Raw genomic sequence first — 14,706 nt, 5'->3', positions numbered from 1 at the left:
CAATAATGAATGAACATATTGGGGAAGCAAAGCCTGCAATATCCTTGATTCAGCCCAAACTGTTTGAGTTAGAAAATGAAAAATGGATATACATGTATATGTTAGTTAGGGATCAGTTCGTTGGAGGAAATTGTGGTAACAAACTCAGAGCATATAGATTGCTTAAGTCAGATTTTGAAACTGAAACTACCTCTCTAAGTAGGTCTGTATATACTAAATTTAGATATCGTGTAGCTCCTCTTAGATTAGAGACTGGAAGATATGAAAATTTACCTTTAAATACAAGATGCTGTTTTAACTGCGAAGGTGTTGCTCTCTTTTATTGCCCTTTATATGATGAAGTCAGGGCTGTTTTAGTCTCAGCTTTAAATGATATACATTATCATCATCACAAGCCACAGTAGCATTTACAGCTAAAACTACATGCCATATTGACTCACAAATAATTCCCGAATTTTTATGTGTATAATATGGCCCTTAATAAATTGCAAAACACGTTCTTTCAATTGATATTAATCACTTTAGAGTCCGATTCCTGGAACTTATCAGTACTGGTGTCAAATGAGGAAACATAGTCATGACCCGAGTTGGGCTCGAACCCATAATTCTAGGGTTTAGAGGCAAACATCTTAGCCATTAGGTCACCGCCACCCCTTATCATTGTGTCAGCCATTCATAAGGAAAGATAGCTAGAGTTTTAATGGCACATTTGATGCAACCATGCAAAAAGCAAACGTTAGAATGCATGTTAAAATATGTCAAACAGTTTGTTCGAATCAACATCAATGCGTACAATCATCATTTCTTAAATAACCATGATGAATTGATTGTATTAGGAATAAGAAGTTATAAAAGTGGAGTGAACAGAACTCCATTCATACTATCCCCTCTCATGTTCACAACTGCAAAAATACACGTGAAGAAAATAATTTATGAAAATGTTCAAAAATCGTTTTTTTTTTTCATGATTAAATTCGTTTTTGATTTTGCTTATATCCAAGTCACGACATAATATGTAAAGTACATCGGTAAATCAGGATTGTTGCGCGTAGGATAAACTAACAAAAACCGTATAATATGTTTTATAAACATAAAAGAGAAAAATTGTTTTGAATAAATTTTAATGACGACATTGGAATGGCTAGGTCCGAAAATATAGATATTCATAAATTAACGAGAGTTTGTAAAACAATAATATAAAATCGTGATATTTAATACTTAAAAAAGTAAAAGCATGTATATTCAACATGGCAATACATCTTATTAAAAACATAGGACACACATGCCCCATTACCATATTTATACAAATTCCATGAGTCAAGGGCTATAACTATGACAGCACTAACAAAATATATAAATGATATCCCCGATGCACAACAACATATGCTGACCAACATTCTTGTAAGGTTTCTTGACTCTGCTTTAAACACCTTTTAGCTAGTCAGCCACACAAGTGGAAATTTCAAATTAAAACTCAGTAAAGGACAAAACCTCTGGCATTACTGTGCAAATCCACACGAAAACCTCACGAGCACAACAATATATATGCTTACAAACATTGATATGAAAGTTAATGACGCTAGCTATATATAATTGTTTCTTAACAACATGCATGGCAAGTTGAAACTTGCTGATTTCGACTAAGTAAAGGCTATAATTCTGGAATAAATGCGGAAAAATTAACAAGCGAAACCCAATGTACACAACTTCACATCCTGTGCAATACCCACGTAAAATTTCAATACCTTAGCTCAAATACTGTTTTGTCTACATGCGACAAATTTATAAATTGCAAATTTGTACTAAGTGAAGGCATTACTGAGGTAATCGACATAAACCTCAGGTGCACATACATTCATGTATGTTTCATGACAATGCCCCTAGTTCAAATACTGTTGAAGCTACACGCGACATAAGTTGACAATTTCCGATTTGACTAAGTCAAGGGCAATACCTCTGGCATGACTGTTCAAATCGATAAGCGAAACCCAAGGTGCACAATAATATAATGCTGACCAACGTTCATGTAAAATTTCATGACCCTAACTAAATTATTTACGGGGCAACACTAAAGATTCCGGGACGGACAGACGCAAGTAGACAGGCACAGGCGCATGGACAAGTAAAAAGTTAAAATACCCATCCCCCTCGATATTTTATCTTCAAGTCAATAAATATTAATAACGAAAATATTTAGCACATATTTTCGACAAAGCCAGTCGCTGTGTATGGACACAGAAGTCATCTTACTGGTAAAATGATAAGCAAGGCGGCGTGGATGATGATATATCCTTTATGATGATAAGGATGTTGTTGTTGATAATGATGTTGTTGCTTCTGCTGCTGATGATGATGATTATGATGATGATGATGATGATGATGATGTTGTTGTTGTTGTTGATGATGATGATGATGATGATGATGATGATGATGATGAATTAACGTTAACGAAGGTAGGTAAAAACGACAATGATAATTTAGTTTACTGTGTTAAATGTGTGACATATACGGTCAGACATTTACTACCAAATTGCAGAAACGTTATATGGCACCTATATACAATTCTGATTAATTCATATAATATAGACGTTGAAATATGAATTTTTTTCAAAACGGCTTATATTAAGTTTTTTTGATATATATGGTCATTATATGTGCTGGGATTGACAAATATGCATTTTATTTGGATTTCAAAGACGTTTTGAGCTCCACACCCCAAGTGTCTGTGCAGTAAGCCATGAGCACAGTTCAGCCATTGCGTTGTTCGTGGGCAGGCTGTCAAGCAGTTTACCAATACTAGTTGCCATCACTTTCGCAAAGAACTGAAACTTCTGGACATAGCATAGCAGAGGTACAGTGCGAATGACCGTGCCCAAACTTGTGTTTTTCATCTTCTATTTTATCATCTGGACAAAACAAAAAAATTCTCTGTATATCTAAGCTTAGGTAACAAGATTGACCAATTAGGGTGTTACCTTTAATAGAGCGATTTTACTGTGTTTCTAAGCTTAGCTAACATGATTAACAAATTAGGATGTTACCTTTAATATATCCGTTTTACTTTGTTTCTAAGCTTAGTTAACATGATTGACCAATTAGGATGTTCTCTGTAATATAGCGTCTGTACTGTGTATCTTAGCTTAGGTAACAAGATTGACCAATTAGGGGGTTACCTTTAATAGAGCGGTTTTACTGTGCATCTAAGCTTACCGAACAATGCGCTAAGAATTATTGGTTATTTTTAATAGACAAATTTTACTGAGTATCTATATAGACCTACATAACAAGAACAAGAATCATCAACTGGTACCTTAAGCATCACTGGTTATGTTTAGTGTGGTTTTACTGTATATGTCACACTCAAAAACAAAATCAAATATAACAGTTGAAATGATTCAACATTCACATCTGTTTCACTTGTTTAGTTTTTTATGTAACTGTCAATTATTTTGTTGTAAATAAACGTTCATTTGATTTACATCTTCCTACAAATTATATAAACGTTCGTTTAGAATTACATTAGATAAATATTACAACTCTCTGTAAGTGTCAAAGGATATTATCAATTATGTAGTGGTTTTTACCTGGTCACGTCAGAAAACAGTAATTGAAATACAATAGTCTGAATTATTTAGCGCTACAGTTGGTAATATTGTACATGGACAATACCCGGTAAATTGATGCTGTTTTATTTATAATATAAGGAATTCTTACGCTTCTTGAGCAGCCTTTACAAAAGGAATACAAACATGAGAAAAATACGAAAAGGTTGGTTATTTTCCTTACTTACGGAGACGATATTGGTTATAAAATATAATGTATGTTGAGATATTGTGATCCATATTCCAACCAAATCTTATGATATACTCTATCCTTACTGTTATCTTTAGGATTAAGTTTTTTGTTTGCTTTTGCTTGTATTTTACGGCGCATCAATACTGTTAATGTCATATGACGATTTCCCAGCATTTAGAACTGGTGGAGGAAGACATCAGGTGTCCCTCCCTGCATTATCTCGGGCATGAACTGGCATATACTCTTAGTAGAACTACCGGTGTTCCGTTAGCTTATCGAATAGCCAACCCGCATGAAAGCACAGCCACTTTAAGATGTGACATTATGCCCATGCAAGTGTTTATGTTGATAGAACAGGTAAGAGTAAACAAAAGTTTATATTTTGTCATATTTGTTTCCTATTTAATATTCTACTTTTTATGAATATTCACGTGGCACTCTGTAATTTGTATAAATATCCTGACGCACAGTGGAAAATAAGAAAGTGTCAGCCTCTATTATATTTTAGGCAGTTTTAGAATTAACCAAAACATTTCTAATTATCAGTTATTGGTCAGTCACCATTTAAATAGTATTATAAAATGTATATTTAATTTAACTCGACATCAAAAAATGATCATACTAGCTGCCACTTAAACATCACTTATGACATTGTCTTGCGGGGTTTTGTTACATACATTACCACAGCCGGTGTATGGTTAACATCTCCATATGTCACAGAAATGTCTTCAATAATATATCATTTAATTTTTACTTTATACTTTTCTAGGACTAAAGATTTTCCGGACTTACCCAAAAGTAATTTGTTTATGCGTTGGCTACATCTACATATGTATGAATTTTTTCGTTAAAACAACACCGGAACACCGTATTACACACAATCAAATGACTGCTGCGAAAACTACAAAAGTATATAAGCAAACAGACATTCGCAATATACCTTTGTGCAATATGTCTAGCTATATTGCATATGGTAGTGGCATTTGTTTTACAGTGTTGTCCGAGAGAAAGATTTCTTTACCATCAGATGTAATAATGGGTAAAACGTTAAAGCTGAGTCAGCAAAAAATAATGGAGACTGAAGCAAGCAGTAGAAATCATCTGAACGATAATTCATTGTCAAGAGAAGAAAACTGTAGCATTGATAAGGTTATTCAACATTGTCACACTTTAAGGGAATCGTATATGTTTGGAAAACATAACACTTCAATTGAAGAGAAGTTGTATCCACTAGCTTTTGCAATGAAAATTCATACACACGGTAACCAAGCACACAGACTTTTAAGATACATTTATCATCAACATAATATATACTGTATACATATCGATGGAAAAGCAGATATTGAAATCTACAAGAGATTCAAACTAATTGAGTCATGTTTTGATAACATTATTGTTATCGAAGATCGAGTACGTGTGGTTTACTCAACAATACGTGTTGTAGAGGCAGAGCTAAAATGTATGAAAGCTTTAAGTGGATCAACAACGAAATGGAAATATTATATCAATTTAACTGGACAAGAATTTATGTTGAAGACCAATGCAGAACTTGTGAAGATATTAAAAGCTATGAATGGAACTAATGATATTGAAAGTTATCCGGTACCATTTACAGAATATCATAAATTTAAACAAAGAACATTAATCATAAACGCAAATCCTATTATAACGCGTCAAAAGAAGCAAGGATTTCGTCAAAACATTATAATACATAAAGGAAGTGCTTACGGAATGTTCAGTAGAGAATTTGTAAATTTCATTTTAAATGACAATTTTGTGAAAGATTTTTTGATTTGGTTAGGAGACACTTACGCTCCAGAAGAATTAATCTGGGCAACATTACAAGTGTTGCCAGGTACTCCCGGAGGGCGTCCCAACTCAGTGTCCACCAAAGACAATTATATTTCACGGGCTGTCAAGTGGCAAATGGATCAAACAGTAACTTGTCATGGAAAATACGTACACTGGATTTGTATTTATGGTTTAGAGGATCTTCCATGGTTACTTAGTCATAGAAATATTGTTGCAAACAAATTTTATGAAGACTTTGACCCACTTGCCTTATATTGTGTTGAAAATATTATGTATTTAAGGTTAATGCATGGCAAATGATCACATTGATCTGACTTTATACAAGCAGTAACACATATTATCAAGAAACTTTCACACACAATTAAGAGTTGTTTCAAACTAAGTGTTTTAGTAATTTTATCTTGGAAAAGTACATCAAATCGTTGTTAACAACGCCGCGATAGGTATTTCATAGCGCGTCAGTGACATTCGTTTCTAAAAGAAGATTGGGAAACGAATCGCCACTTAATTTACATATTGAGAGCGTAATTGTTAATAAGACCTTCTTGTTTATATGTTTTATCGACGGCAAATTTCAGTTTCTACTTAAGTTCTTTTGACATGACAATTATATGAAACGATTTATGAATTATCTATAACTAACCTATTTAACCTTTTGGAGAGCCAAAAGCCGCTCTAAGCGACTTAATTAAAAATGTTGATAAGCCATGATTTGGTCTCAAGACATGTATTTATTAATAAACACTTAGTTCTTTTGCTCAACGGACACCTTTTGAAAGTCCGATTTCTCAAATACGATCGTTTTTATTAATCGTATAGATAAACAAGATCGAGACTGCACGTGGATGTTGCTGGTCGGGCTGTCACTTAGATAAGCACTTGAATGTTATTTTGTACTAACATTTCCGAAAATATCCTTTACAGCACATTGGAGGATAATGTTCAATCGGCTATGCCTCAATACAGAGGTTTTCAATATAGTGTTATTTTTCACATTTTTACCTTTGTTAACCGCATCTTTTTAAGATTGGCTTTTTATATATAATATATTGTTTTCTTTGAGTGAGATCCTTTGATTAATTTCATATGCATTCCCGATATACATTTGTAATGAATTACAAAAATACATGTATATATTTTCGGAAATGGACAATTACACCTTAGTTAAATATAATTTGTCAAAAATGCTGCAAAAGATGTGCATTATACTTCAATTATTTGTTTTCTTGTAAAACCTTTGTATATCCTTATTAAAATGATGTTATCTTTTCCATTTGCTTATACAATTAAATATTATTATTTTAATTTATTGATTGGTATTAGCCATTTGATATATGTCTATATAGATTATACGTACGTACTGTGTACGCATGGATATATTGCGTAAATGTATTTTGAAATAAATTTGAATAAACTTTTGAAACACTATATTATCAATTGCCAAAGTTCATTGCTCTTAAAACAGCTATTCTAACTTTAATCTTGTAAAAATGTGTTATAATTGCTTGAAATATAGAATTATATACAGGATTGATGACACTGATTTAGGCACATTTTTAATGTGACCCTGGAAGATACACCTACAAGATACATAAACCAAGGTCAACAAGTCAATATGACCATTAATATAAGTATTAACTAGTATCTTTGATTTAAAAATGTTCACACCCGAGTCTGTCGGTAACATAGGCTATTTACCGTCCACACGTATTAAATGTAACTAATATACGGAATGTATACCGTGGGTAACCCGGTTCCGACGATATGTAGAAAGCTGTGTTGGAAGACTCTACAAGCTTGTTTCATTCCGAAGATGTGCAGGGTACAAGGTATAATAAGTAGAGAACATTAAATGAGTGTAGGTTCAATACGAAATTTATTGAACGAGTTGAATAAAATAATCTACAAAAACTCCATTTTTCCGTTCTTACGAAAAATTGTTCAATTGATGTATCATTCGACTACGAGGCGTTAGTCTAGGGATCAAAACAATACTAAACAATTGACAATGTGCGACACCAAGCATTCAGATAATTTTCATATGTGCAGCACTAGCGCTCTATGGTCACACCAACTATAGTCTATAGCTCTATTCTAAGATTTTTTATATGATTGACAATGGACTCAATAAACGCATCTTTAACCTATAGAAATAATTGGTCAAGTGACGCCAACAATATTTGACATTAAGTCTTCAGAACGATTGTGAACCCATTTGAAGTGAATAATATCAAAAAACGGTTCAGTCTTTAGCCTGTATTTTAGAGTTTGTAATATGCAAAATTATAGGAAAAACAAAATCATTTTCACGAATGTGGTCAAGGAAGAATGTTAATGTTAGAAATAGTTTCAGTAGAATGTTGAAATTGGTGCAAGATATTCATTGTGTATACTTTATGAATGAACATATTGGGAAAGCAAAGCCTGCAATTTCCTTGATTGATCCAAATTGTTTGAGTTAGAAAAATAAAAATGGAAATATATGTTAGTTAGGGATCAGTCCGTTGGAGGAAAGTGTTGTAACAAACTCAGAACATATAGATTGTTAAAGTCAGATTTTGAAACTGAAAAATACCTTTTTAAAAATATACCCTTTCAATATAGATCTGCATGTACTAAATTTACATGCAATGTTGCTCCTCTTAAATTAGAGACTGGAAGACATGAAAATTTACCTTTAGATAGAAGATGATGTTTTAACTGCGAAGGTGTTGTTCTGTTTTATTGCCCTTTATATAATGAAGTCAGGGCTGTTTTAGTCTCAGCTTTAAATGATAATGTACGAGTACGTACATTATCATCATCACAAGCCGCAGTAGCATTTACAGCTAAAACTACATGCCATATTGACTCACCAATATTTCACCGAATTTTTATATGTATAATAAGCAAATATTACACCTAATAAGCGAAACACATACTTCGTGAGTATCGTACTGCAATATCGATCCCCGGTGATGCTTTGGTAGTTTAGCGCGGAGGAAGGTAGTCTAGTACTGGTGTAACTCTCCAGGAACAATGGTTAGGAAACTACCCACCTATATGACTGAAATACTACTGAAAAAGGGCGTAAAATGAAACAAACACACACAACAAACACGTGAAGAAAATAATTAATGAAATGTTTAAAAATCATTTTTCTTCCATGATTAGAAATTATTTTGATTTTGCTTATATCCAAGTCACGGCGTAATATGTAAAGCACATCAGTGAACCAGGGTTTGTGCGCGTAAGATAAACTAACAAAAACCGTATACATGTAATATGTTTTATAAACAGAAAAGAAAAAAATCGTTTTGAATAAATTTTAATGACGTCATTGGAATTTGTCACTACTTTGTGCATATTGGCACGCAGGCGGTCAGTGAATGGCTAGGTCCGAAAATATAGATATTCATAAATTAACGAGAGTTTGTAAAACAATAATATAAAATCGTGATATTTAATACTTAAAAAAGTAAAAGCATGTATATTCAACATGGCAATACATCTTATTAAAAACATAGGACACACATGCCCCATTACCATATTTATACAAATTCAATGAGTCAAGGGCTATAACTATGACAGCACTAACAAATATATAAATGATATCCCCGATGCACAAACAACATAATTATTGCTGACCAACATTCTTGTAAGGTTCTTGACTCTGCTTTAAACACCTTTAGCTAGTCAGCACACAAGTGGAAATTTCAAATTAAAACTCAGTAAGGACAAAACCTCTGGCATTACTGTGCAAATCCACACGAAAACCTCACGAGCACAACAATATATATGCTTACAAACATTGATATGAAAGTTAATGACGCTAGCTATATATAATTGTTTCTTAACAACATGCATGGAAATTGCTGATTTCGACTAAGTAAAGGCTATAATTCTGGAATAAATGCGGAAAAATTAACAAGCGAAACCCAATGTACACAACTTCACATCCTATGAAATACCCACGTAAAATTTCAATACCTTAGCTCAAATACCGTTTTGTCTACATGCGACAAATTTATACATTGTAAATTTGTACTAAGTGTAGGCATTACTGAGGTAATCGACATAAACCTCAGGTGAACATACATTCATGCATGTTTCATGACAATGCCCCTAGTTCAAATACTGTAGAAGCTACACGCGACATAAGTTGACAATTCCGATTTGACTAAGTCAAGGGCAATATCTCTGGCATGACTGTTCAAATCGGCAAGCGCAACCAAGGTGCACAATAATGTAATGCTGACCAACGTTCATGTAAAGTTTCATGACCCTAACTACACGTAGACGGACACGGGCGCATGGACAAGTAAAAAATTAAAACACCCATCCCCCTCGATATTTTATCTTCAAGTCAATAAATATTAATGTGGAAAATATTTAGCACATATTTTCGACAAAGCCAGTCAGTCACTGTGTATGGACACAGAAGTCATCTTACTGGTAAAATGATAAGCAAGGCGGCGTGGATGATGATATATCATTGATGATGATGATGATGATGATGATGTTGTTGATAATGATGGTGTTGTTGTTGTTGATGATGATGATGATGATGATGATGTTGTTGTTGTTGTTGATGTTGTAAATGATGATGATAATGATGATGATGATGTTGTTGTTGATGATGATGATGATGATGTGGATGATGATGATGATTATGATGAAGATGATGATGATGATGATGTTGTTGTTGTTGTTGATGATGATGATGATGATGATTATGATGATGATGATGATGATGATGATGATGTTGTTGTTGATGATGATGATGATGATGATGATGATGATGATGATGATGATGATGATGATGATGATGTTGTTGTTGTTGATGATGATGATGATGATGATGATGATGTTGTTGTTGTTGTTGTTGTTGTTGTTGATGATGATGATGATGATAATGAATTAACGTAAACGAAGGTTGGTAAAAAAGACGATGATTATTTTAGTTTACTGTGTAAAATGTGTGACATATACGGTCAGGCATTTACTACCAAATTGCAGAAACGTTATATGGCACATACAGACAGCTGTGATAAATTCATATATCATAGACGTTGAAATATGAATTTTTTTTCAAAACGGCTTTTATTAAGTTTTTTTGATATATATGGTCAGTATATGTGCTGAGATTGACAAATATGCATTTTATTTGGATCTTAAAGACGTTTTGAGCTCCACACCCCAAGTGTCTGGGAAGTAAGCCGTATTGAATTTACCAGAGCACAGTTCAGCGATCGCGTTGTTTCTGGGCAGGCTGTCAAGCAGTTTACCAATACTATATAGTTGCCTTCACTTTTGCAAGGAACTGAAACTTCTGGACATACCATAGCAGAGGTACAGTGAGCATGACCGTGCCCAAACTTGACTTAATCTAAATTTGACTTAACATTTAACTTTGCATTACTGAAACTAACTTTACTGATCTGAACAAAACATAACTGAGCTGAGCTGACTGAAATTCTGTTACATGAAGTTAAGTCAATAATAAGAGATCTAGATAAACATATGATTGTAAACAGACAATGTCATCTCAGTAAGGGAATATTGATATTTTGTGATAAACACCTTTTTGCTCTGAACATGTGTTCATAATTCACGCGCTATAATATTTCTTTCTGACACTGGGACTAAAAAACATATAATTATCTCGGTTTATATTTTTGTTATTTTTTTGAGATTAATAATGGACATATTTGGAACTGTTAACTGTAAGTAAAAATTTACAGATTGAAAGACTTCGTGGAGGAGTAACATCATTATGCATGTAGCATTGTATAATTGTCCAGAGTCCTCTTCTTCTCAAAGTCACGTGAATTATAGAAATATGTAGGATATTATCCAAGTTATATTTAAGAAGATGTGAAGTTTAGATTGTTTCTTAAAATATACTTTTAATGGTTTAAATTACAAGGGACCTTAATAATTTGTATAATTCATTAAAATTGTAACGGTACATAAAATTAATCGTTGTAATTGTTTTATGGCAATAGCATTATTCTACTTAAATACTTAAAGTAAATCAATCTGTAATAAAGGGTCTGTAATAATTATGAGTATTTGTATAACAACAAACTATGGATGAATTATACACGGAAGTTGTTGGCAAGTTTGAGAAACATTTCTATTGTTTTATCCAATATTTGAAATAATAATGGAAAATGTGCCTATTGTAAACTTATACACACTAAAAAAGTTACTCTGCAGGAATCATAATTTATAACAAGATATGTTTGTAAAACATGTATGCCCCCTATCAGCAGCCAATTAGTCATGTGAAAAGGTTATTATGCATGACTTCTGACCCAGTGATCAAACAATTAATAAGGGTTATCAAGTATCTACTGGTCATGACCTTAACCTTTGACCCCTTGACCAAAAAACTCAATAGGGGTCATCTGTCTGTCACGACCAATCATCATACAAAAAGTTTGAAAGTTCCTAGCCTAAGCGTTTTTAGTTAATTGATCAGAAACCGTTTTTAACATACAAGGTCAATGTGACCTTGACCTTTTGACCCCTTGACCCCAAAATCAATAGGTAATCTGCTTGTTCATGACCAATCACCATACCATGTTTCAAGTTCCTAGGCCAAAGGGTTCTTAAGTTATTGATTTGAAAGCATTTTTACCTACAAGGTCAATGTGACCTTGCCCTTTGACCCTTAACCCCAATAATCAATAGGGTCATCTTCTGGTCATGAACCAATCACCATACCAAGTTTTGAAGTTCCTAGGCCTAAGGGTTCTTTAGTTATTGATCAGAAACTGTTTTACCAAAGAGGTTAATGTGACCTTGAACCTTTGACCCCAAAATCAATAGGGGTCATCTACTGTTCATGACCAATCACCAATATTCAAGTTTGAAGTCCCTAGGCCTAAGGGTTCTTTCGTTATTGATACGGAAACCGTTTTTACCTACAAAGTCAATGTGACCTTGACCTTTGACCCCTTAACCCCAAAATCAATAGGGGTCATCTGCTGGTCATGACCAAAACACCATACCAAGTTTGAAGTTCCCTAGGCCAAAGGGTTCTTTCGTTATTGATCGGAATCGTTTTTACCTACAAGGTCAATCTGACCTTGACCTTTGACCCCTTAACCCCAAAATCAATAGGGGTCATCTGCTGGTCATGACCAATCACCATACCAAGTTTGAAGTTCCTAGGCCTAATGGTTCTCTTGTTAATGATCAGAAACCGTTTTTTACCCAAGAGGTCAATGTGACCTTGACCTTTTGACCCCTTGACCCCAAAATCAATAGGGGTCATCTACTGATGCATGACCAATCACCATACCAAGTTTGAAGTTCCTATGCCTTAAAGTTCTTAAGTTATTGATTGGAAACCGTTTTTGCTTACAAGGTCAATGTGACCTTGACCTTTGACCCCTTGACCCCAAAATCAATAGGGATCATCTACTGATCATGACCAATCACCATACCAAGTTTGAAGTTCCTAGGCCCTTAAGGTTCTTTAGTTATTGATCGGAAACCGTTTTTGCTTACAAGGTCAATGTGACCTTGACCTTTGACCCTTTGTTCCCAAAATCGATAGGGGTCATCTACTGGTCATGACCAATCACCTTACTTAAGTTTGAAGTTCCTAGGCTTAAGGTTCTTTAGTTATTGATCGGGAAACCGTTTTTGCTTACAAGGTCAATGTGACCTTGACCTTTGACCCCTTGACCCCAAATCAATAGGGATCATCTACTGATCATGACCAATCACCATACCAAGTTTGAAGTTCCTAGGCCTAAGGGTTCTTTAGTTATCACTCGGAAACCATTTGGTCTACGGACCGACGGACCGACGGACCAACGGACCGACGGACCGACAAGTGCAAAGCAATATACCCCCTTTTCTTCGAAATGGGGGCATAATTACTGTTTCCAATGACGAATTTATTTATAGCTTAATGGTGCTTGTGGATATAAATGTTTACACATCGACCTGTAGTTTTGTTCCCGTAAAATTTTTGTCCCGTTTAGATAGATTAAAAGGATCTTACCCCGGCTACCAGCACAGAACGGAATGGAGGGTAACTGTTTACGGCGGTAACAAGGCATTGTCGAGTTTCCGCCAAACAGTTACCCGAGAGCTAGATATTTAGGTCTTTTACGACAGCCGGTGTTTGATTCTTTCTTGGTCCTTTTTCATCCTCAGATTGCATTTCATTCATAAAAGACGCGCGGTATTTGAAGCACGCGACTTGTCTTACATGGGTTCTGTAAGACAGGTTTTCCTAGCATCGATGTGAACAGAAGATTAATAATATCTGTCATATGTTGCTGCTCGGATCAGAATATCCGTCCCGAGGGTACCCGCCCGCCCATTGGGCGGTAACTATGCTTGCTGAGAATATCCGTTCCGAGGGGACCCGCCCGAGGGACGGATATTTCGATCCGAAACACAAAAATGTCAGATATTTCTTCTTGCATATTCTACCATATTCCATTATATTTTACACTATTTATCTTAATAAAACAATTTTCCATTGAAATTTACGTCATTACATCAGTAACTATTTTCTTACAACAACGTATGAAATCATAACGGTAAAATTATGTCATCCTAAGCGTGCCATTGCACTGCACGTGACTAAATCTGACCCCCCCCCCCTCATTCCAGATGAAATTGACATGGGTAAAACTAATGGAAACGCCAGTCTGATATGCAAAAAATGCTGTCTGATATGCAACATATGGATATGATATGCAACATATGGATATATTAATCAGAACACTGCTGAATGGGCAATCTATCAAAGTCACATCGTTAAAGAATATGCCAAAGCAGGCAACATCCATCGTATGTTAATTACCGATCGTTATACGATAACATATACAATCAAAGCACAGAAGGCGCTGAATTTGTTTGGGTCTGAGAATGTCAGAAAGGTGAAGATTGTGACATCATAAACTAATTTGTTTTGTAAAGTGCCACCAATGCTGTTTTCCAGTGTTTAAACTGTAGTAAATTGGCTATAAGAGTAATTGCAACACGGATATCTAATTCAATCTTGTCAATTTAAAAAAAAAAGTTCCCTTAACTGGGATTTGAATTCGAGACCTCTCGCTTTATAAGCGAGCGAGTAAACCCCTCGAC

General features: G+C 34.5%; 1 protein-coding gene across 1 annotated transcript; it reads left to right on the top strand.

Moving 5' to 3' along the window:
- The first annotated feature begins 4,746 nt into the window (after window positions 1-4,746).
- LOC132725045 (beta-1,3-galactosyl-O-glycosyl-glycoprotein beta-1,6-N-acetylglucosaminyltransferase 4-like) lies at window positions 4,747-5,907 on the top strand. Its single transcript, XM_060710031.1, has one exon. It carries the CDS (start codon window positions 4,747-4,749, stop codon window positions 5,905-5,907), a length of 1,161 nt encoding a protein of 386 aa, XP_060566014.1.
- Window positions 5,908-14,706: the final 8,799 nt, after the last annotated feature.

Source organism: Ruditapes philippinarum, unplaced genomic scaffold (genome assembly GCF_026571515.1).
Source record: "Ruditapes philippinarum isolate M1 unplaced genomic scaffold, ASM2657151v2 ctg8520_1_1_1_1, whole genome shotgun sequence".
NCBI classification, from domain to species: Eukaryota; Metazoa; Mollusca; class Bivalvia; order Venerida; family Veneridae; genus Ruditapes; species Ruditapes philippinarum.
The sequence above is the reverse complement of the archived record's forward strand: the minus strand, read 5'-3'. Positions and strand labels throughout refer to the sequence as shown.